This window comes from Aspergillus ibericus, assembly GCF_003184845.1.
Source record: "Aspergillus ibericus CBS 121593 unplaced genomic scaffold BO80scaffold_8, whole genome shotgun sequence".
NCBI classification, from domain to species: domain Eukaryota; kingdom Fungi; phylum Ascomycota; class Eurotiomycetes; order Eurotiales; family Aspergillaceae; genus Aspergillus; species Aspergillus ibericus.
Genome location: NW_020292106.1, coordinates 216,202 through 237,394, shown reverse-complemented (window position 1 = coordinate 237,394; position 21,193 = coordinate 216,202). Strand labels below are relative to the sequence as shown.

Genomic DNA, 21,193 nt, shown 5'->3' with positions numbered 1-21,193 from the left:
CATCGTCAATCGGAGAGATCACCGGGCGTTTGTCCAATTCCCCTGCATCTGGGAGTTGGAAGGGTCCGTCCATTGTCGTATCATCAGCCTTCCTCCCGGCCCTTAGCCTCTCAGCATCCCTGATCCCAGGGTGAAACGTGAGTAGACTATCGAGATCGTGGCATTTCGGTTTGTTCGTTTGTTCGTTGATTCTTCCATTCCACCCCAAAGCTACACCTTTTTGTCTCCTGCTCTCTTTCCCCCCCTCTTTTGGCCCTTCTTCCGTCCCGCTGCACAACTTCAACACCGCCTCCCGCTTTCACCTCCCTCCCTCCCTCTCTCTCTCCTCCAGCTGATCATTGACTTTCCACCTTCTCCCTCTTTTTTCCCTCTCGACCCTCGCTTACTTCCACCCACCTTCCACCCCCCCGACCAGACCAGACCCCGTCTGTCGTACAGAAAATGCATCCATGCTGATGCGGGATCTGCAGCTTTCACAACGCACGTCGTCTGGGTAATTGGCTTCACGCAGTCCGTCAATCCGTCAACCAATTATCCATCCTTTCATCGGCCTAGTCCTCGCACCCCCGACTACGACGGTTCAGGATACACTGCAGAGGGTGGCTAATTAACTAGGACATAAGGGTCAATTTCAACTGATGAAGGTGTGTGATCCCCCTCCCAATTCATTCTCCCCGTATCCCAAGCTTCTCTTGCCAAATTCCAATGATATCACGCTGCGGTTGGTCGAACCAAACCTTTGTGCCGACCGAACTATCTACCTAACCACTCTTCGCTGTACTTCTGCCACCACCACCGCTACCTCTGCTGCTGCACTCTTTCAAACCCGCTTACTCCATCGCTTCCTTCCTTCCGAGCTAACATACCCGACGATGCCTTTCTAGCAGCGACAACGCCGTAACTGGATTGTTGGAGGATTGGATTCTAGCCGCACTTGCTAGCGATTTTGGCCCTCGACTTTTCTTCCACTGGCTGCGCTTTCCCGCCCACTCACCTAACTGCTACCGCCATCGTCGTCACAACCGTCAACACCACAATACTACCCCCCCCACCCATCCTCCCACCCCCTGAACGAACAATCGTTTAACGGCCCCCCCTCACCATCGCCAGCACCCACAACGCCACGGCCTCGACCGAATGTGCGACTTTACCTCCCTCCCTCACCCCGGACTCCATGCGTTCAGCTAGCGACCCATTGGACGACAGAGACCCTCAATTGTTCGAGGACGGTTGCGCAGCGTACGTTGGGTGCCAGCGTGCTGCAAGGTAACAATCCCGCAGTGTACCACCAGTTTCTGTGTCTCCGCCCGTCTGTCTGCGTCCCGTGTATTTTGTAGCGACCTCTCCCGAGTGCCGCTGCTGCCGGTTCCGTCGTGCGTGGTTGGGAATAAAAGATGGAGCCGGAAAGTTCGAGTGGGTTCAAACGAAACTCTATCCATCAGGGAATATACAGTCGTCCTGTCGAGCGGCGACCCAGCAAGAAATCTTCCTCGAAGGACCGTCATGGGATGGTTTATCCCGACAGCTTCAGAGACACAGGCATTCGAACAGTAACCCCGGATTCTGAGGCTGGCAACCACTCACCTTCCTCGGAGGCGGAGTATCTCGCATCAAGTGCAGCAGCTTCCCCTCGTCCCGCCACCCGAACAAGAGCCTCCGATCGAGAATCCCGTCGCGACTACCACTCTTACCACTCGGCAGGCGACGAAGAGGATACACATGTGGAGATGAAAAGTCAGCGCGCGCGGTCACGGACCACTACCCTGGACGATCAGCGGAGTGAAATCTCCCCCAACACATTTTTCAGAGCCCGGAATCGCCTGGGCTCTATCAACACCTCAAATCCCCAGCCAAAAACACCGGATGAGCCAACGGGATCTATTGGCTATCCGTCGATCCAGTCCCCCACCTATCTCAGTCAGTCCCTTGGTCGTCCACGGTTAAGCAAGCATCCGGGGGGTTCGAACTTAGCGACGAGCGTGTCAGCCAACCAAGCGTCTTCCCCGCTGTCGAGTACCGATGCATCCAAAATTCTGCAGCTTATGAAAACAACTTGTGGAAGGATGCACGGCATTCTTTCGTTTCGGACTGCATCGACGACCGCTTGGTCATCAGGCTACTGCGCCATCAACGTTGCCACGGGAAGTCTGATATATCAAGCCAAGGGAGAGCCCGCACTGGCCAAGACTTTGATCCCCGATCTTCGTGGGTGTCAGGTTCGCTCCCTCGTCGATCCCGAACTACGGACAAATTACCTCAGCGTATCAACATTCACATCCGGGCTGGGGGTGGAATTGAGGCCCCATGTAAGCGAAACCTTCGATTCCTGGCTTGCTGCTTTACTATGCTGGCAACCGATCCGACCCAAAGGCGTTCAGAATAAGATGACAAAACCCCAATCGGTCGCGATAGGAGACCGCCGTCTGGTTGATCGCCGGCGAAACTCCGAGAGCACGGTTCAGAAAGAGGCAGCGATCATCAAGGTCGGGAAGATGCTCCTATGGGACAGGCCCAGTGCCTCTGGCGTTCGACCTTCCTCTGGTCGGCGGGTTTCAACATATCGACAACAGAGAGCTCTTTCTGCGTCCTGGCTGAGAGTCAGTTGCACATTGCAGGAAAATGGCGCGTTCAAGCTGTATACCGAGTCCGACATCACGCTTGTGACATGCGTTCAACTTTCCCAGCTCTCCCGCTGTGCCGTGCAGCAGTTGCACTCTTCGGTCTTGGAAGATGAATTTTGCATCGCCATATATCCCCAATATGCCGTTCACTCAGCGTCCGGTATCACTCGACCCGTGTACCTAGCCCTGGAAAGCCGAGTCCTGTTTGAGGTGTGGTTTGTGCTCCTGCGCGCCTTTACGATACCGGAGCTCTATGGCCCTGAAACTCCTGCAGAGGAAGATCCCAAAAGTGCGTCCGGGTCGGCCGACGCTGCTCCTCCCTCCATGGCAGATATGTTTAGGATCGAGAGGGTGCTCAATGTGAGAGTGACGGAAGCAAAACTACTGCGAAACAAAGCCGCTGAGAAAGCTCCCCGAAGCCGGAAGCAATCACGATCGCATAGCAACTCCACCCCGACCTCTGCCGTGAGCGACTATTACACTGAGGTTCTTCTTGACGGAGAGATCCGGGCTAAAACAGCTGTCAAGTATCGCACGGCCAACCCGTTTTGGCGAGAAGACTTTATTTTTAGTGATCTTCCGCCTGTCCTCTCCCAGGTTTCGATACTGGTGAAAACAATCAATACAACACAAAAGGATTGGACGCTGATCGCCCATGGCTCCTATGCCTTGAGTCACGACCATGGCAGCCCCTCGCGCTTGTTAGACGATGTTGAGTTGTCCTCTCATGATGCTACATTCGGCAGGGTGGATTTGAAGCTGGACGATCTGCAGCCAGGGGTGGAAACCGAGAAATGGTGGCCGATTTTGGATGACAAGGATCAACCCGTGGGTGAGATGCTCATGCGAGCTCGTATGGAGGAGACGGTGGTTCTCATGTCGCATGAGTATACGCCGATGTCTGAAATCCTGCATTCCTTCACCAACGGCCTCACTATCAACATGGCTCAAGTCATGTCCTCAGAACTCAATCAGCTGTCCGATGCACTTCTGAATATTTACCAGGTGTCGGGCACGACCGTCGAGTGGATATCGGCGTTGGTAGAGGATGAGATTGATGGGTTGCACAAGGAATCGACCGCCAACAGGCTAAGGTATACCACAAGAATCCATTCCAATGACTCCCGTGAGTCCGGCCAAGAAAGAGAAGTCCTCGTCAGGGACATGGGCCGCACTGCCACCGTCGAGGCGAACCTTCTTTTCCGAGGGAACTCTCTGCTCACCAAGGCGCTTGACTACCATATGCGTCGCCTGGGGAAAGAATATTTGGAAGAAACCATTGGGGAGCGGCTACGCGATATTGACGAAACGGATCCGGAGTGCGAGGTTGATCCCTCCCGTGTACACCGATCAGATGATCTCGATCGTAACTGGAGGAATCTTGTCAACCTGAGCACCGCGGTCTGGAAAGCGATTGCAAGCTCCGCGTCGAGATGCCCGGCCGAACTGAGGCTCATCTTTCGACACATCCGAGCCTGCGCAGAGGATCGGTACGGTGATTTTCTTCGGTCAGTCACCTACAGTAGTGTGTCAGGCTTTCTCTTCCTGCGGTTCTTTTGTCCGGCAATCCTCAATCCGAAACTGTTTGGATTGCTTAAAGGTATTTCTCCTCTTCTGTGTCCGTTGGGTTTATTTCTAATACACGCAGACCACCCGCGCCCTCGCGCCCAACGCACCCTGACCCTGATCGCGAAGGCTTTGCAAGGCTTGGCCAATATGACTACTTTCGGCAGCAAGGAGCCTTGGATGGAACCGATGAACAAGTTCCTGGTCAGCAATCGCGCCGACTTCAAACAGTTTGTGGATTCCATTTGCGCTATCCCGGCCGATCGTCCAGCTCCAATCGTCACGCCCTCCTATGCCACCCCCATTCAAATTCTGGGTCGCCTTCCCCCAACCTCCCGCGAAGGATTCCCTAGCCTTCCTTTCCTCATTGACCATGCGCGGAGCTTTGCCAACCTGATTAGCATCTGGCTCGAAATAGCACCGGAAAGGCTGAGCGAACTGGAAGAAATCGATCCGGCAGTCAGCAAATTCCATGAGCTGGCCCTGCGTCTCTACCAACGCACCAAGGAATGTTTGAGCCGTGCGGAACAAGCCGAGCGTCCCAACGGAAGTCTCGAAGTCAAATGGGAAGAGCTGGTTGATTCGATGGAACGATCAGTGACCTTCTACGATGAGAGCTCCAAACCTACGAGTCCGGCCACGGAGGCAGCGGTTGCGGGGTCGACATCCCTTACGGGCAGCCATCGCAACTCGATTGGCTATTTCACCTCGAGGCCTTCACTCCCCCGTCGGTCTACCGATTACGCGCCTGAAGCGGATGAGGATACACCTCCCAGCTCTTCTTCCGCCACGTGGGACCAGAGTCGAGTGCCATTCTCAATACCGCGGTGGGCTGATCCTCGGGACAGCACCGGTAGCTCGAAGAACTCCTCTACCTACTCGCTTGACCAGGAGCCCTCGAAGTCTCGCCGGTCCAGCATTACCAGAGAGACGTCGAGTAAGTACCGATTCTTTGATTTTGTCCCTCCGTCGCGGCGGAAAGCCAAGGATCGGGAACAGGCCCAGCAATCGCGTGAGGAACAGCGAAGTGAGTCATGACGCGCATGCTCCTTTTCTAATTCACACCCGTGCATTGGGGCAAGGTGGTGATTCCAAGCATCTGGTCCCCGCTCGCGGCTCCCAAAAGAAACCTGCCTTTTCATTCTACGGCTGTCCCGCCCGTTATCTGATCCTCACGGATCTCATCGAAGCTCCTGCAAAGCGGTGCCATACCTTGCGGGCAGCTACTTCTGTGTACAACACGAGAGCTTGATTTCCGGACGTGAAATCGCTGCATCTTCTGGTGTAAATTTTCTGCCTTTACATTATTTTCCGACTCCTTGTTCCCTCCGCATGTGCCCATGATTTAACGTTCGTTCTCCCTACCACCTCTTCCGCCGGTTGTTTTTGGAAAGCATTTGTCATGGTGTTGATACCCTGCTCTGATGGCTGTTTTTACGTGGAAAACAAGAGGTCCTGAGCAGAGTGCCGGATATGATCTTCCATGGATGATGTATGGATTGTAGACAGCGGGTGCTGCTGGTTGTCTATGATTTTGATTCTTGTAAATAGCGTCTACCTTTCCTCTGGGCATAGATGAATGAGTACTCACCTTAGACCGTTCCTGCATCCATAATATCCATTACTACTCAGTACTGCTACCAACATTTCATCATACATCCCATACATACTATACGCTACGAACCTATAAGTATACACCCCCGCCAAGCATAAATACAAATCCTATAAAATACATCACATCCACAAACAAATCTTCCCACTCGCCGTACCCCCCGCCACCCAATTCTTACTGCGATGGAAAACAGCCACCGCCGGCACTGCCGTGATCCCGTCTCCACCCAACTGCGCCAGCTGATCTCCTGCGCCGCTGTAGATATCCACAAACCGGTTCATGTTTCCGATGCAGAACCGCTGGATGTGCGATTGGGGGTTTTGTTGCCATTGGGGGCGGAGACTGTTTCGTTAGTACTATTTTCAGGATGATTGCGGGATGATGAGGGTATTAGAGACTAGAGGGGAGAGAGACAACGTGGTGGTGTGGGGGGGTTCGAGGAAAGAAGATGACATACATAGTAACCCATCTCCCCGTCTGACAATTATGTCGGACGATCGTATCAGGACCTAGCTCGTCCTCGGGAATCGTATGCCCGTTCTCCCAGGATGAGATGCCCTTTGCTTTCAGATCGTAGATCTTAAGCGTATCGTCGTAGGATGACGTCGCGATTTGTCCGGCGCTGTTGAAGGCAGCATGCGAGACAGAAAGTCGGCTGTAATGTTCGCCGACTGGGACAGGGTCCTGAGATTTGTTCTTCTGGAGCATGCGCAAGTCCCAGAGACGCATGGAGCGGTCGAGACTGGCGGTTGCGAAGTAATGGGGTTGGGTTGGGTAGAGGGAGAAGCCGCCGATTTTCTTCTCGGAGAGTTGCCAGGTTGAGACGGTGGGTTTGGATTTGGTGCGGATGTCGTGACGGCCGAATTCGCCGTCTAGGGTTGTCCAGTACAGGACGTTGGGGTCGGAGAGGGCCATGTCGATTCCGGAGATGGGTTCGTCGGAGGAGGTGGATTCCGGGGCGTATTGTTCTGTGCTGGTGGATTTCTCGAGGTCCATGGCGCGGATGGAACTGTCGTAGCTGGCTGTGTAGAGGGTGGTGGGTTTGGAGGGGTGGATGTGCATGGCGCTGATGGTGCGCGTGTGTGGTTTTACGGTCGTGAGGACCGGGTCGGGGTCGTCGTCTTCTTCGTCTTCGTCGTCGTCGTTGGCTTCGTGTTTGATTGAGGTGGGCTTCTCTTGTGAGGCGTCGAGGATACCTAGGTGGCCTAGTTTGTCGCCGGCGAAGATGAGAGGCTTGGATTCGGTGGGGTGGAAGGTCATGGAGTAGATTCGTTCGGGGGTGAGTTTGATTCCTGATGGGATGGATGGTTAGCTGGGGGTTCTGGGGATGAGATGGAAAGGGCAGACAGACGATTAGGTTCCCATGCTTCCCAGAGCTTCAATCCGTTCATTTCCTTCCTCAGCGCCTTTAGATCCTTGTCCGTCGTCTTTTGGACATCGTCGTCGCCAAATGTCCGCTGGTAAGGGATTGCGACGCCCTTCGTAACCACATCCACCCCAATCAGACTATCCCCGGATAATTTCTGGCCATACACCACCATCTCATTGAAGGAGAAGTTATCCGACTTGCGAACGCGCTTTGCGCGCTCCGCCGCCTGCAGCGCCTCGTTCTCCTCCTCTGCCTTGCGCTTCGCGACCTCACTCTCCGCCGCGATACCCCTCAGCCGGGAGGACATGCGGCGCGGCTGCGGAGTTTCCTCCTTGACCCTCTTCACGGGTGCCTTCTTCTTCGACCGAGACTGATCCTTCGCGGCCGGCTTGGGCATCTTGGGCGGGAATAGCCCGGAGGACTGGGCCTCCATGGTGAGCTTTTTGAGGAGCGCATCGCGTTCAGCAATGTTAGCTAGCCGCTGCTTTTCGAACTCGGAGATCTCTTCTTTAACCATCTTGGCGGTTGTTCACTCCTCCACTGAGGGGATATCTGCACACCGGGATTGCTGAATGGACAATGGTGCTCGATGGGCGCAGGATGGGCTTTTGCCATCGCGGCGGATTCGCGCGTTCGAAGCGCCGCGTGATCACGTGGTCTTGATTAATGGGACAAGCGGCCTCGATTGGCCCGTCCGCTAGAATCTCGGCGACGATTTACCTTCGCCTCGACCAAATCGATGAAAGCACTGCGAGTCCGGGGGAGATAAGGAAAGATAATTCACAGTCTCGCTGACTGACTGTATCCTCCACCCTTCACAAAATGAGTGCCCGAATCTCTCGGTCATGGCTCACCCACGCCGCTCGCAACTCGCCCGTCCCATTCCTGTACCAAACTCGTACCCTCACCGGTGCATCTCTTTCCTCGTTGCGCCACACCCAGCACTACTCGACCTCCAATACCGCTGCCGACGAGGCAGAAGAGCCCCAAGATGAGAAGCCTAGAGCACCCCGCAGAAGCTACATCCGGCAGAGAGCCGCCGCCGTCACCCCTCAGCCGACGACCACTAAGCCCACCACTCCCCAGAAGCCCCTCACCATGACCAGCAGCGAGAAGCAAATTTTCGGCAACTTGCTCGAACAACTCGGCACTGAGCGCCGCAGCCAGACACAGCCCGAACCCACTACTCCGGGCGCGAAACCCACCCTCCGTGAGGAAGAAATGGACGAGATGTCGCAAATCTCCGCCATTTTTGACTCGGTACTCCAGGACATGAAAGAGAAGCGGAAGCGTGCGGAGGCGCGGGCTGCCGAGCGCCAAAGCGAAGCCACAGCCATGCGAGCGAGTACCGAGATCGAAGAGAAGCTCCAAACCGGCGAGTATACGGACGAGGAGATGGCGGAGATGATATCGTCGCAGAAGATCTCGATAGACCGGGCCATTGAGGCGGTCGTTATGCGGGAATCAGTGAAGATCGAAGCGGCACTGTGGGAGGCCATTGATGAGAATAAGGGTGACACCGGGATCTGGGAGGTGTGCAAGGACCGGATCTTCAATATCCTGAGACATTTCGACGAGGAGAAGAAGGGACTCTTAGGCGTGAAGGGCGATATCGCCGGTGATGAGGCCCCTAGAACTCCTCTCGCTATACCTTCCTGCGTGCCGGTAGAACCGGTTGTGACGGAACTGTATCCCAAGATGCTGCTCGTTGCGTTCAAGATGCTGAATCTGCATCATCCCGATTCGCAGCTGATCAGCCAGTTCCGCGCCACGATCAAGTCCATGGGCCGTGCGTCGGCGGTCCTGGGTGGGTCGACGGGTCTGTATAATGAGTTTATTTACTTCTACTGGCGTGGGTGTCATGATCTACCCGGTGTGGTCTCCCTGCTCCGCGATATGGAGGTCACGGGCGTGGAACCTAATCGCCGCACGTGCAGTCTTCTCGGCTCGATCAAGAACCAGCGCGAGCACGATCTCCGGACCCATTGGCGGAAGGCCCGACTCGAAGGCCAGCGGTCAACTCGCGAGCCGTGGTGGGATCTGGCGCCGAACCGGAAAGCCGTGCGGGAGTTGTTCGGACCGGAGGGCTGGCAGGAGAAATTGGAGCATCGCATGCGGGAGATTGCCAAAGCCCAGGCCTACTAATAGACCCCGTTGTATTTGTACATATACAGTAGTAATCACTACCAGACGAAAAGCAAGCAAGAGACACCCATACATACATACATTTAAACGAATAGCAATAATAGTACACTCCAAGCCCAGCACATCTCACATGATGCACCCGCTCAGATCTTCAGTCCCCAACTCCTCCCCAAACCCACCGCCGTCGTCCCCATAAAGCCCAAACACTGCTTCACGCCCGACAACTTATCCCCCACGGCCCTGGCATCCGCCAACCGCCGGCCCAGAAACTCCTCCGTGTCCCGCAATCCCGCACTCGTATCCCGCGTCATCATGAACTCGGACGACGCGTACACCGCCGCGATGGCCAACCGCTTCGAATACCACGATGCATCGACGGATACATCCCCCGCCAACGAAAGAATATCGTCCGAGAGCGCGTGCAATTCAGATAACGACATGGGGATGTTTTCGCCGAGGGACATGATTGCGAGTGCCTGTACACCTCATTAGCATACCTATCCCCAATCTACCCCCACAAACCACATAGATAGAAGGACAATAGGAGAGGGGAATAAACATACATCAACCCACTTCTCCCTAACCTCGGCATTCATCCGCAACCTCTCCATAATCAAGACCTTGATTTTATCATCCACGGACTGCGGCTGCGCCGACTGAAGCAGATTATCATTTTCGACTTTCGATCGGAGCAGACCCCGACGACTGGCGAGGTAGAAGAGGATGAGGTCGAATTCGGCGCGGGGGAAGAGCTGCACGGAGACGTCGAGGAAGCCGGCGTCGCGCGCGCCTAGGGTTAGGGCGTCCCGGGTGAAGCCGTGGGTTGGGACGTGGTGGAGGGCGGCGCTGAGGATGGTCGTTTGGGAGTTCGTGTAGGGGTGCGTGGGGGAGGGGTAGTGGATTGAGTGGTAGGTGCGGATGAGGGGGGTTGTGGTGGTGATGCGGAGATGAGGGCGTGCTGGTTGGGGTTGGGGGGCGCGGAGGAGGCGGCTGGTTGTGGTTGTCGAAGTTCGGGGGGTGACGATGGTTGTGAGGTACCTCCGGGAGAGGGTGAGGAGGGGCTGTGGTCGGGTCATGGTGTTGTGTTGGGCTGTTGTTGTAGAGTGAGTTGGGATTGGATTGAGGTGACGGAGGTTGGAGTTGGTGAAGGTGGATGGATGATGGCGGAGGATTTTCTTAAGCGGTGGCCTGAGCGGAGCCAAGATTGGCTGGTGACGGCAGCGGTTGTGGTTGGTCGGGGTTGATTGGGGTTGTAGGGCTACTGGGGTTGATGGGTCAATTCTAAGAGTGGATTGGTATAAGTTCTTTGTTTGATGGAATCATGGATTGGTTCAATGGCAGATGTTGGTTGGTGGGTGTGGTTGTTGTGGCTGAGACTCTGTATATTACTAGTTGTATATAGTGTGGATGTAGTATGGGGGACACTGAATGGAGATGGGAGAGATAACATTCATCCATCAATGGTAGTACAAAGTAGTACTATGTGGGTATTGTTCGTATGTTGCAATGCCTACGTAATATATAGGAATGCGTGTGGTTCGTGTCGAGTAAACAATCCATTAAGGTGCTCAGTGATGTGCCTGTGCCTGATGATCTATGCAACTGTGCATCCACTGTGATAGGCTGTCAGCTCCTCAGTGTTGACTGTTGATCGCAGCATCCATGGAATGAATTCCGCGGGATGCACCAGCTGATAGACTCGTTGTCACTGAATCCCTCTTTTCATACTCCGTAATAATTCATTCATATCCACTGCTCTATTTATTTGAACCACCCCACCGGCGAAACCCCCATCCCTGCCCGGCTGTCGGACTCGATCACAATCGGGGGTGCTTTGCTTATCCCCATCATTGCTGGCCCCTCCCTTCCCTCCGATTTGTTCACCTTCTGATAGCCAGTCGTCCTCCGACGTGCAAGGCGATCCAGACCCTCCCCCCATCCATTCATCCACCTGGCTCTTCTATTATCATCACCACATCCTTCTCCTCGATCACTCACTTATCATTCCCCCCTTCCATCCGCATTGTCTTTTTCCTAGTTGTCTTCATCAACCTTGAAGCTAATACCATCATGGGTGGGTGATTTCTTTCTCTACTCTGCTATGCACTTCTGCGACTCCATCCATCCCTGATCCTGAACACCTCCCCCGGACTGTTTGCTGTTATCTTGATCCACCTTGTACATCCTGCCCACGTTGTCCTCCGTTGCCCTTGGTTCCCCCCAATTCTGGCCTCGATTTATACTTCGGGATGCCTCACATTCTTCCCCCAGATGGGAATGACATGACGGGTGATATGAGTGTCCCGCCCGAGGGAGGAAGGGAGGGAGGGATGGATCAGTGTCCTCCCCCCCTCCCTTGGCCCCTTGTCTAGGCTGCACATGCCATCATCAGCATCAGCATCAACCCCCAGGCATTCTCCCCTCGCCATGGGCCGGGTTCCCACTCCGGCAGGGACGGCTGCTTGTCGGCGGGCGGGCATGCCGAGTCAGAGCAACATGCCCTTGGAGAATCTGCTGCGACCATCGACAGGATGGACTACGCTCAGTGGCCGGTGTCTGCGGATGGGCTCCGAGGGGAGGCCAATCATACGGCGTGCTGCATGCTGTGCCGAACGGTCTGACAGGCAGCCAGCCTTGAGAGCGCAGGCACCTGGCGGAGGGGATGGGATGGGATTGGATCTGCCCTGGACACACACACGGGCTGGAACTGGTCTTGCTCTTGTCTCGTCTTTTCTTTTTCCTCTTGCTGGCTGACTGCTGGCTGCTGGCTGGCTGGCTGGTGCTCCGAATCCTTACACACCCACTCCAAGTCTCCTCTCACGCCCGCCCACCACCACCACTACCACCACTGGTCTTTCTGTCCGTCTGTCTTCCCCCCTCCCGCCGTCACCCTCCTTTATCTCTCTCGCCTCTCGCCTCCTCCTCCGTCTTCTTTCTTCTCCCTACCCCATCTCTTTCCCGTCCCCCATCTCAGTTTCCCCTCTTCACCTTTCTTCGTACTTTGGTAATCCCCTTCTTCTGCTGCTTTGTTCTATCCCGACCGTGGATTCGGTGGCTTACCATCCAGGCCGAGATCTTCAGCCGACGTCTATCGACCCTATCAAGTAAGTATGCTTTCCGTTGTAGCTACGACTGGGACCTGGTGCCTTTTTTAGGGTGGGTGTGATGGTTCGGGATTGCCTGGGGGGAAGGGATGGATTGCTTTGCGGCCAGCTTGGACTGGGGATGGTGGACACTGGCCGACTGGCCATCAGCTGCTACCACCGAATAGGTAGTGCTGGGCGGTGCTCACGTTCGGGAATCCGTCATCCCCACTCCTCACGGTTGGCCCCATTCTCATCCATCTATCTATCTATCACCCACGCCTCTTCTCGATTTGCTGGATGGTTGTTTTGCTTGGTCTCTTCTATTGTTCTGATTTATACTTCATCTTCCTTATCTCTGTGATCATGACCATCCACTGTGAAGCACCCCGAGTGCCTGACAGCTTTCCCCTCCTCTCGGTTGTGTCGGTGCCTGAGCGCCCGTGACTTTCCCCAGGGTCCCCCGGCCTGGCGTCTGACGCTAAACCCAAATCAGCACCGGGTCACCTGACTGGACCAGTTTGTGGCTCGTCCCGGAACTCGGACCCAATAATCCAATCGAGTCCCATTCTTGCCTGCCTTGCTCTGCTTCCTCCTTCACCAACCTAACTCTACCCATTCCCATCGCCCGATTCCTCATCTCTCTCATCCAACCAACCCACCCACACCCACCCTAGGGACCTTGCGCGCTGATCCGCCCACCCACTTTGTCTCATCTTCTTTGCCTCTCTTTTAATCCCCACCCTCCCTCTGCCGTCCCTCGCGCGCTCGCTCTTCTCCGTCGATGTCTCCCTCTGCCTTTGACGACACTGACCACGCGCAGCGCGAGAGGTCTCGTTCCCCCCGTCGCCGTTCTCGTAGTCCCCGACGCAGCCGTCGCTCGTACTCGCCTCGCAGTCGTTCTCGCAGCCGTGACGACTATCGCCGCTCCGACCGTCGTTCTCGTTCGCCTATGAGTACGACCCAAGGCGCTTCCGGTGGTCATTCTGCTTCTGGTTACGGTGGGCGCGGCAGCTACCCACCTCCTCCTCGTTCGTTCGAAGATCGCGCAGTTGCCAAAGAACAAATGATGCAAGCCGTGCGCGAGTCGTCCCAGCAAGACCGTCGTGTCTATGTGGGCAACCTCTCCTACGATGTCAAGTGGCATCATCTGAAAGACTTTATGAGACAGGGTGAGCAGGGTCATATCATGTTGCTGGGGGTGTGATGCGTTTTACGCCGGTCTGGAATCTGTGGCTGACTTTGGAGGGGGACGTTCCGCATCGCTCGAACAGCTGGAGAAGTGATCTTTGCCGATGTCTTACTGCTTCCCAATGGAATGTCGAAGGTGGGCGCCAATGCGTAGTGTGGCTGGTTTCTTTTCCCTTTGTGTTTCTGGATTTTCCCCCGTTGGTTCGTTTGTTATGGACTGTTTGGGTTGACGGGCTGGGCCTGGCCGTCCGGGATACTGTAGGGATGCGGGTGAGTTGTCTCCTTGGCGTCCTCTGGATATTTCTGACTGTCGTTCTAGGATTGTGGAATACGCGACCAGGGATCAAGCGCAGAATGCTGTCAACACCCTTAGCAACCAGAACTTGATGGGACGTCTCGTCTACGTTCGCGAGGTACATTGCTTCTGGCCCGTGGGGAGATAGACAGGGGATGCTGACTTCAGCAGGACCGTGAACCCGAGCCTCGTTTCACCGGAGGCCCTTCCCGTGGAGATTTCGGAGGCGCTGGTCGCGGAGGCTTCGGTGGCTTCGGTGGTCCTGGTGGCCCTGGCGGAGCTCCTGGTGGTGCCGGTGGCCGCCAGCTCTACGTGTCGAATGTTTGTGTGCCCCTGCCCCCGCCCCCATGGGAAAATCTGATGTCATGCTCGACACGGGATTAGGTATTGACAGTGGCCTGTTTAGCTTCCGTTCAACGTTGGCTGGCAAGATTTGAAGGATCTTTTCCGCCAAGCTGGTAAGTATCGGGACGGCAGAGCATCTTCAACCGCCTCCTCTGCCTCCTTCCCCTCTCCATTGACGGCCGCCCTCTCGACTGACATCACCTTCTAGCTCAGCAAGGCGCTGTGATCCGTGCTGATGTGCATACCGATGCTACGGGCCGCCCCAAGGGCTCTGGTATTGTCGCGTTCGAGTCGCCCGAGGATGCTCGCAATGCCATCCAACAGTTCAACGGATACGACTGGCAGGGACGTGCGCTGGAGGTCCGTGAAGATCGCTTCGCTGGTGCCGGACCCGGCTTTGGTGGCCGTGGCGGCTTTGGTGGTGGCTTCGGTGGCCGGGGTGGCTTCGGCGGTCGCGGCGGCTTCGGTGGTGGTCGTGGTGGCTTCGGCGGAGGTTTCCGCGGCGGTTATGGCGGCGGCGCCCCTGGCGGTTTCGGTGGTGGCCCCGGTTTCGAGGGAATGGCCTCGGTGCCTCCCAACCCTTTCACCGATTTTGCTACCTCTGGCGGCGACAAGGGCTCGGTCATCTACGTGCGCAACCTGCCTTGGTCGACTTGCAACGAGGATCTGGTGGATCTGTTCTCGACCATTGGCAAGGTTGACCGTGCTGAGATCCAGTACGAGCCCAACGGTCGTTCGCGCGGCACCGGTGTGGTCCAGTTTGATAACGGCGATACTGCGGAGACTGCGATCGGTAAGTCGTGTGATTGATGCGCGTGGAATTCGGACTGACATGCTGTTACAGCCAAGTTCACAGGCTACCAGTACGGCGGTCGTCCCCTGGGCATTACGTTCGTCAAGTATATGAACGCCGGCCCCGGACCGGGCGAGCCGATGGACGGCGCCGAGCCGACTGCTCCCATCACGCAGGATCAGATCATGTAATACTACCATATGTTCTTTGCTTCCGGAGGAATGTCGAGGGCGAAAAGTTTGCGATGTAACACTCCGAATCGAGAAGAGAATGACCGGTTGGCGTCTGCTTTTGTTCATATCACACCTTATGATGTTTTGTTGCTATCCCGCTTAGTTTTGTTATCTTCTCTCCGACGATCTGGTCTCGTGGGGACAAATCGGGTGTGGTTCAAGTTGAAATTGCAGGCGGATGGCTCTGGATTTGTTCTGTGCGTTTGGATGGTGCCTAGCGAAATTGCGGCTCCGGAGAGGTTTTGACGATTGATTTAAATGTCCCTGTAGGTGTAAGGCGTATCCCATGGCAGTATGGCAGTATGGCAGTGTAGGTGTTTGACTAGGATATGATCATGTACTACCTCGTTGGCTGGCTGCCAACTGAGACAGGTCGGATGCAACCGTTGATGCTAACCTGGCCAGGTGAGTAGTACACACGATGCAGTCCTCAGGCTAATAACTGGATCCGAAGAGACTATATGAAATCAGGTCATACCACAGAACAGAGCCTTCCGTCTATTTAATCACTGTTTCTATCTCAACTTACTCCACTTACAACAGAGATATATGGAGATATCATAACAAAATACCCTATCTTACATAAAATACTCGCCAATGTTTAGTCTTAGTCCAGAAGTCGAGTCTAAGAAATTCTGAATCGATCAGGAATCAAAACGAGTAACAATGCCGTATAGTCAGGTCTTGAACTCATCACTTCCCACCCAACTCATCAGACACGCTTCGGTGTGGTTCTGGGCCGACGGTCGAGATGGCCCCGTCTGCGCATCACCCTGTCTTAATAATGGGATTAGTTTGTTAGAGCTGTTTTACTGGTAATTTTGCCTCGGACTGACTCGAATGAAGTAGCCAGAAACCAGCGAGATACTGTAGCCACTTAGACGAATGAAGCGAGACTGGTCTGCATATATACTTGCTGAATGTAGTAAGGATGAGCCAGATTTTAATGTATTGTTCGCTTATTACAGTGCGGTTAATTGATAGGATGTGGTATGATATTGCTATCTATAAGCAGGACGTTTGATTAAAAAGGCTAGGAAGTGGTAAGTAGTAACTGGGAATATTGAGATAGATGATGGGGATATAAGGTCTAGCTATTTAGTAGGATACGGTTTATAGTTCCTAGATAGTATGCTCTAGCTGGGCTCGCCCACGAATTATGAATCAGACATACGTGATAGTACTAGTTGAACATTGAGATTATCTAGTTTAGCAGGATCGGGGAGAATGAAAATATATTAGTAGGGATTTATATAGTAATAAAATATTATGAGTCGTGCCTAGTACCATCGCCGACCAGACATCTCACATAGAAATAGAATATAATCAAGATTCCCTCCCACTGCACACACAAGATCCGACCAACAACCCACCCCTCTTCCAACCCACCACCACCACCACCTTCCCCACAAGGCTACGAGTTCTTCCTGACATTCACATTCGCCCACGAATTAAACTAAACTAACCGGCACCGTCATCCCACACGCCGCAACCGTCACCGCAAACACCACTTTTAACCCCCCACGCATACGCCCGAACCACACCCTCCAACTCAGCGCCGGAGTTATTAGACAGTTGGCTGGCAGTAACCCTATAAGACCAGTCTCCGCGGCAAGTTCTCCCACGGGCATCGGGCTCAGATTCGATATCATAAGGAACCTGCCACGGATGTCCTGCGAGGCCCCTGTCTTCGGCGATAACCCTGAGCGATTACCTGGTCAGCGGGGTTGAAGCTTACTCTACTACAAGTATAGAATTCAACTTATAGCGAATCCTATAATATTAATATTATTTTCTAGATAGGATTGATCCATTGGCTTAGCATCATGTGCAGTAACAATGGATCAGTAACTCTGCGCAGGGTCTTTGCATTTATTCATCTTCACTCTTAAGGAGTCAGATGTATCGCGCTGATTAGGGCAAGCCTCCACCATATCCTTGCAGGTCAGCGGCAAATAAAGGTTGGTCTGGCGCGGTAATCCTCGCCTGTACTCCGTACAAGACAGATAGGCATAGTGTAACTGAAATTTCATTTCCATTGGTTAAGTACAGAAGATATACCCATAACCCACAGCCTCCTGAGATCGAGAGAGCGTCTACTGGAAATTCTACCCCAATGAAAGGTTTCGATATAAAGCGATTAAAAGGTGGAGATCCAGCGCCTAGGCACGATAACTTATCTTGATATCATGGGAATGAAGCGAAACCATTATCTAACTCGGTATACTCTGTAAACTAGACTACTTTAATGTTAGGACTAGGGATTTTATTGACTTATCGGCTGCGTAGGATGTATGGATTGTATTGATTGAACTAGTTCGTCGAAAATCTATTTGCTTGATTGGCTGTTTTGTATTCTTTGCAATCCGATAACTTCAGTCCATGGAAGTCACTGTGTAGTTATCATGTTTTTGGTGGCATTACGGAGTAGTAGTATCTTAATTCAGCTCTCTTGATTGATAGTGCGGGGTATCGGGTGTTTGATGGGCAAGATTTAGAGAAGGGGGGAGGGGGGGTTTACTGATACACATAAAGGTAGTACGTAATTCGAATATATGTTCTACGGTAGAGATCAGTTGAATCAATGTTCGGGTCAATTCATTCGTAAGCTACCTAGATCCAATCCAACAGAAAGAAAGATCAGTTGCATCCATCCGACGAGTCAACCTCCCGACGACCGGATGTAAATATCAAAGATAGGCAAGGCAAGGTAGTGCGGTAATCTTGCGATATCAAAAAGTAAACAAATAAAAGCAGAAGCCCAGATCAACCAGCTGAAGCAGATAAATGATGGAACTCAGAAGCAGAAGAGTAAATGGTGGGAATATTGTACAGAGAAGTGAAAAGTGCAGCAAAGCGCGAGTAATGCAAGAAAGAACCATCCATCCAAGTTGTGCCAGACGCCTTATCCAACCGTCCTTCCGGCCGTCCGTCCATCCATCCCAGCACCGCCTGTCATATTGGGAAACGCCGAGTAAAGTGATATGTAAAATGTGTGGGGTGCGTCGGTGGTTCCATAACCCAACCTTTGCAGTTCCCCGGGTTGGAGGTGTGCAGTCTTCTGCGAAAGATGCCACCACATCATCACATGCATGCGTGAATAATGTACATAGGAAAGTGACAAAGGAAATGAACAAAGGAAATTGGATAAATAGGAAAAGAGCAGCGCCACTCGTCCTGTTGTCAGAGCTTGTGCTGCTATGCAGCCATACCGGCTGGCGGATAATGACCCGGAATCTGTAGTTCAAGCGTCGACACACTGCCCTTGGTTTGAGCTGGAGGGCGCTTGACAGATCCGTTCTGCGAGGCCGCCATATCAGTTGTGACAGGTCCAGTCGGAGCCGTCGGAATGGAGGGATTTACCGAGGCTGCCGTTTGCTGTTTCATCAACCCCAAGCCGTCGCCCGCATACCCATCAGGTTGAGCACTGATTTCTTCGCTCTCATCAATCGAGGTCGGCACCGTGGTATGAGTGTAGTCAGTGCCATTCGTGGCCGTGAATGCAGTGGATGTGCTCTCGCCGCGGTTTCGCTGCCGGGTCAGAGAAGGGTCCCGAGAGTTCGTGGAGCCGAGCCCCGCTACATACAAATTCGAGGCGCTCCCTCGATCAGAACCCGCGGTCTCCCGGTTCTCGTTGGGATGCTGTCCTGGATGGGCAAGCTGTCGCTGATGAGTGGCGGCGTCCGATGTGCCCATCCAGCTGCCATAGTAGCTGTCCCGTCTTTCGACGGGAGCAGCAGCAGCGGGCGCAGCATGGTTCTCACCCATCTCGACATCGGCGTTGCTAAACGAATTTCGACCGTCCGGTAACGAGCCAGCCGCGGCCAGGAGATCCCTCTCGTTGGAGCTCTCCCCACTGGACGGTGATAGTGGAGCCTCCAAATGGCGGTCTATCTGCACGTCACTCGGGAAACGCCCGCCCGGCTGGCGAGGCTGCGACGTCGGACGTTCCTGGTGCAAAACCGCCGACTCTGCTGAGTACGGCGTCCGGTCTGCTTCGTCCTCGTCCATCCCATCGCTGCTGTTCCGCCAACCCATGCCACTCGCGGATCGAATATGCTGCCTCACATATGCATTCCGAGCCTCGCCGGTCTTCGAAATGAGGCTCTCGATGTCTTCATACCAGGCCATCATCGTCTCGTGAGATTCCGCACGGAAGACCCAGGAGTGACCACGGTGCATGGTCCCCGTCTGTCGTCCCTTGAGCATGAACTTGTGCGACGTTGAGTCGGGCTGTGAGTGCGACCCCAACTTCTGCTCCGGTAGGTTCAATGACATCACCGGTTGTTGCCATTCGACTCGGTCGGCCGATTTGAATTCGTGAAGATGCGTTGGGGACAGAACATACCTGTTCCTGGTTAGCAACTCAGTTGAAACAGAGCAGGTACCAAGGGACTCACCAGCCGGGGGTATAGCTCTTCAGGTACTTGCTCTTGCGCTCCAACATCCCGGACCGAACCTCCACCGCGGCGGGATGATCCCTGCCCGGGTATGTAATGTTCTCCACATCGCGCAGGGGAACGCGCGGATCGACCAGTTCGTCCGTGTTCGCGATGAAGGAATTCCATTCGTGATCGTGAGGCATCGAAATCGGCCCCGCGCGCAATTTTTCGACCGTGTCGTACGTCTCGTCTGCTTCTCGCTTGAGAATACTGGCATATGCGTTATAGGCCTTTTGGATTTCGCCGACCACGATGGATTCAAGTTCGCGACCGGAGTTTTCCAGGTTCAAGAATGCCTAGCAAGCGGTCAGTACTATCGCAGATTGAACTGGGCGACGATCTCATACCCTGTGCAGATAGTTCTCCTCCTCGATTTGCTTCTCAATTTGCCTGTCCACGCCCAAACGAACAATGAACGGATCTCCCTTGCCAGATGTAGCCGAGGAGTCACTGTCCACCAAACCCAGGGTTTCGTGCAAGTGTCGGACCGTTTTACGAGTAGCTTCGACTTCCTTGTCCACGGAGTTGCGGAAATCCCCCGACAGACTCCGGATTTCCTTGGTCTTCTTTTGCAGATCGTTTCGCAAGCCCATGAGTTGGTTGACAACTTCGCTTTCCACCTCTGCGGCTTTGTTCGCTTCCAGGTACCCTTGTCGGTGGAAGTCCCGCAAGATGTCGGTCGCATCGGAAAGACCACCGGATTTGAGAAACGTCGGAGGAAGCGATGTGTTTTGCATGATGTTTGATGCTGACAGGAAAAGTTTCGATCGGGTTTCGTAGGACTTCTGGACCTCTTTGAAGAAGACGATGAGGTCCTTCAGGACCTTGCGCCATGCTACTGCGAATCAGCAACCACGAATCTCAAGTCCAGAGACACACGCACCTTGAAAGCGATTTGCCAGAACCTCTGTCGGGTTTCCATTGGTGGGAATAGGGATATAGAAAGCGCTGTTTGGATCTTCGCCGTCGGCCCCATACTTTTCTTTGTCGCCCAGGACAAGGCTCCGTACACTGCCGGCACGCAAGCTGCGCTTGCTACCGCTGCGGCGCATACTGCTCCGCTTGCTCAAGGACGCTTTCTTCTTCAAAGTGCTGGTTCGGGTTGGGGTTGCGGAACGGGACTGCGACATCTGAGAGACGGAGCGTTGCATGCCTGCGCCTGGGGGACCGTCTAGTGAACCACGGTGACTGGCGGCGTCGAATTCCTCATGAAAGCGGCCGTTATGGGGGTATGGAGCGGGTTCGGGGTTGGCGCCGTGCGCGAGATAACCAGAGGTGCTGGCGATAATAGAATTGGGTCGGGAGCTGGAGCGCACGCTGTAACCTCGATTCAACAGCAGATCGGGGGGGTGCGGTATGGCGCCATAAGTGTCCTGCACTGGCGTTTGCGACCTGACGGCCATAGCCATAACTGGGCAGGAGGGAGGAGGGGAGAGGGGCGGTGATGAGAGAACAACGGAACGGCGAGAGAGAACAATTGGGCGGTGCAGGGCAGTCC

The 21,193-nt window shown here is 54.2% G+C and overlaps 8 protein-coding genes across 8 annotated transcripts; 4 read left to right on the top strand and 4 right to left on the bottom strand.

The window, feature by feature from the left end:
• The first annotated feature begins 969 nt into the window (after nt 1-969).
• Nucleotides 970-5,379, top strand: BO80DRAFT_269406 (GTPase-activating protein BUD2). The gene is made up of 2 exons (XM_025714816.1): nt 970-4,221; nt 4,270-5,379. Exons 1-2 carry the CDS (start codon nt 1,395-1,397, stop codon nt 5,223-5,225), a joined length of 3,783 nt encoding a protein of 1,260 aa, XP_025578077.1. The 5' UTR covers nt 970-1,394; the 3' UTR covers nt 5,226-5,379.
• On the bottom strand, nt 5,380-5,889 carry BO80DRAFT_269392 (uncharacterized protein). Its single transcript, XM_025714815.1, has one exon. It carries the CDS (start codon nt 5,794-5,796, stop codon nt 5,533-5,535), a length of 264 nt encoding a protein of 87 aa, XP_025578076.1. The 5' UTR covers nt 5,797-5,889; the 3' UTR covers nt 5,380-5,532.
• BO80DRAFT_375830 (WD domain protein) lies at nt 5,806-7,757 on the bottom strand. Its single transcript, XM_025716636.1, has 3 exons — nt 7,151-7,757; nt 6,257-7,091; nt 5,806-6,141 (listed from the first exon to the last, which is right to left on the bottom strand). Exons 1-3 carry the CDS (start codon nt 7,683-7,685, stop codon nt 5,922-5,924), a joined length of 1,590 nt encoding a protein of 529 aa, XP_025578075.1. The 5' UTR covers nt 7,686-7,757; the 3' UTR covers nt 5,806-5,921.
• Nucleotides 7,758-7,940: 183 nt separating this feature from the next.
• On the top strand, nt 7,941-9,313 carry BO80DRAFT_500064 (uncharacterized protein; the record flags this gene model as incomplete). The annotated part of the gene is made up of 1 exon (XM_025724213.1): nt 7,941-9,313. The coding sequence occupies exon 1, from the start codon at nt 7,991-7,993 to the stop codon at nt 9,311-9,313; it is 1,323 nt and encodes a 440-aa protein (XP_025578074.1). The 5' UTR covers nt 7,941-7,990.
• Nucleotides 9,281-10,417, bottom strand: BO80DRAFT_462434 (uncharacterized protein). Its single transcript, XM_025722513.1, has 2 exons — nt 9,877-10,417; nt 9,281-9,789 (listed from the first exon to the last, which is right to left on the bottom strand). The coding sequence occupies exons 1-2, from the start codon at nt 10,387-10,389 to the stop codon at nt 9,457-9,459; spliced, it is 846 nt and encodes a 281-aa protein (XP_025578073.1). The 5' UTR covers nt 10,390-10,417; the 3' UTR covers nt 9,281-9,456.
• Nucleotides 10,418-11,884: 1,467 nt separating this feature from the next.
• On the top strand, nt 11,885-13,093 carry BO80DRAFT_269322 (uncharacterized protein). Its single transcript, XM_025714814.1, has 2 exons — nt 11,885-12,417; nt 12,854-13,093. The coding sequence occupies exons 1-2, from the start codon at nt 11,976-11,978 to the stop codon at nt 13,003-13,005; spliced, it is 594 nt and encodes a 197-aa protein (XP_025578072.1). The 5' UTR covers nt 11,885-11,975; the 3' UTR covers nt 13,006-13,093.
• Nucleotides 13,094-13,348: 255 nt separating this feature from the next.
• On the top strand, nt 13,349-15,211 carry BO80DRAFT_349366 (RNP domain protein; the record flags this gene model as incomplete). The annotated part of the gene is made up of 7 exons (XM_025715500.1): nt 13,349-13,568; nt 13,671-13,737; nt 13,907-14,000; nt 14,054-14,203; nt 14,289-14,340; nt 14,436-15,020; nt 15,072-15,211. The coding sequence occupies 7 exons, from the start codon at nt 13,349-13,351 to the stop codon at nt 15,209-15,211; spliced, it is 1,308 nt and encodes a 435-aa protein (XP_025578071.1).
• Nucleotides 15,212-18,451: 3,240 nt separating this feature from the next.
• BO80DRAFT_432472 (SLM1 family PH domain-containing protein) lies at nt 18,452-21,104 on the bottom strand (the record flags this gene model as incomplete). The annotated part of the gene is made up of 4 exons (XM_025720790.1): nt 18,452-19,607; nt 19,654-19,991; nt 20,043-20,530; nt 20,579-21,104. 4 exons carry the CDS (start codon nt 21,102-21,104, stop codon nt 18,452-18,454), a joined length of 2,508 nt encoding a protein of 835 aa, XP_025578070.1.
• Nucleotides 21,105-21,193: the final 89 nt, after the last annotated feature.

Excerpts from the sequence above, each read along its gene's own strand:
- BO80DRAFT_462434 (XM_025722513.1), bottom strand. The coding sequence starts at position 10,389 with ATGACCCGACCACAGCCCCTCCTCACCCTCTCCCGGAGGTACCTCACA. Across the intron at positions 9,790-9,876 it reads TTAGGGAGAAGTGGGTTGAT|GCACTCGCAATCATGTCCCT; the intron begins GTATGTTTATTC and ends TGAGGTGTACAG.
- BO80DRAFT_269322 (XM_025714814.1), top strand. The coding sequence starts at position 11,976 with ATGGGATGGGATTGGATCTGCCCTGGACACACACACGGGCTGGAACTG. Across the intron at positions 12,418-12,853 it reads ACGTCTATCGACCCTATCAA|GGTCCCCCGGCCTGGCGTCT; the intron begins GTAAGTATGCTT and ends GACTTTCCCCAG.
- BO80DRAFT_269392 (XM_025714815.1), bottom strand. The coding sequence starts at position 5,796 with ATGCAGGAACGGTCTAAGGTGAGTACTCATTCATCTATGCCCAGAGGA.
- BO80DRAFT_375830 (XM_025716636.1), bottom strand. The coding sequence starts at position 7,685 with ATGGTTAAAGAAGAGATCTCCGAGTTCGAAAAGCAGCGGCTAGCTAAC. Across the intron at positions 7,092-7,150 it reads GGAAGCATGGGAACCTAATC|GAATCAAACTCACCCCCGAA; the intron begins GTCTGTCTGCCC and ends CCATCCCATCAG. Across the intron at positions 6,142-6,256 it reads ACGGGGAGATGGGTTACTAT|TCTCCGCCCCCAATGGCAAC; the intron begins GTATGTCATCTT and ends CTAACGAAACAG.
- BO80DRAFT_269406 (XM_025714816.1), top strand. The coding sequence starts at position 1,395 with ATGGAGCCGGAAAGTTCGAGTGGGTTCAAACGAAACTCTATCCATCAG. Across the intron at positions 4,222-4,269 it reads ACTGTTTGGATTGCTTAAAG|ACCACCCGCGCCCTCGCGCC; the intron begins GTATTTCTCCTC and ends TAATACACGCAG.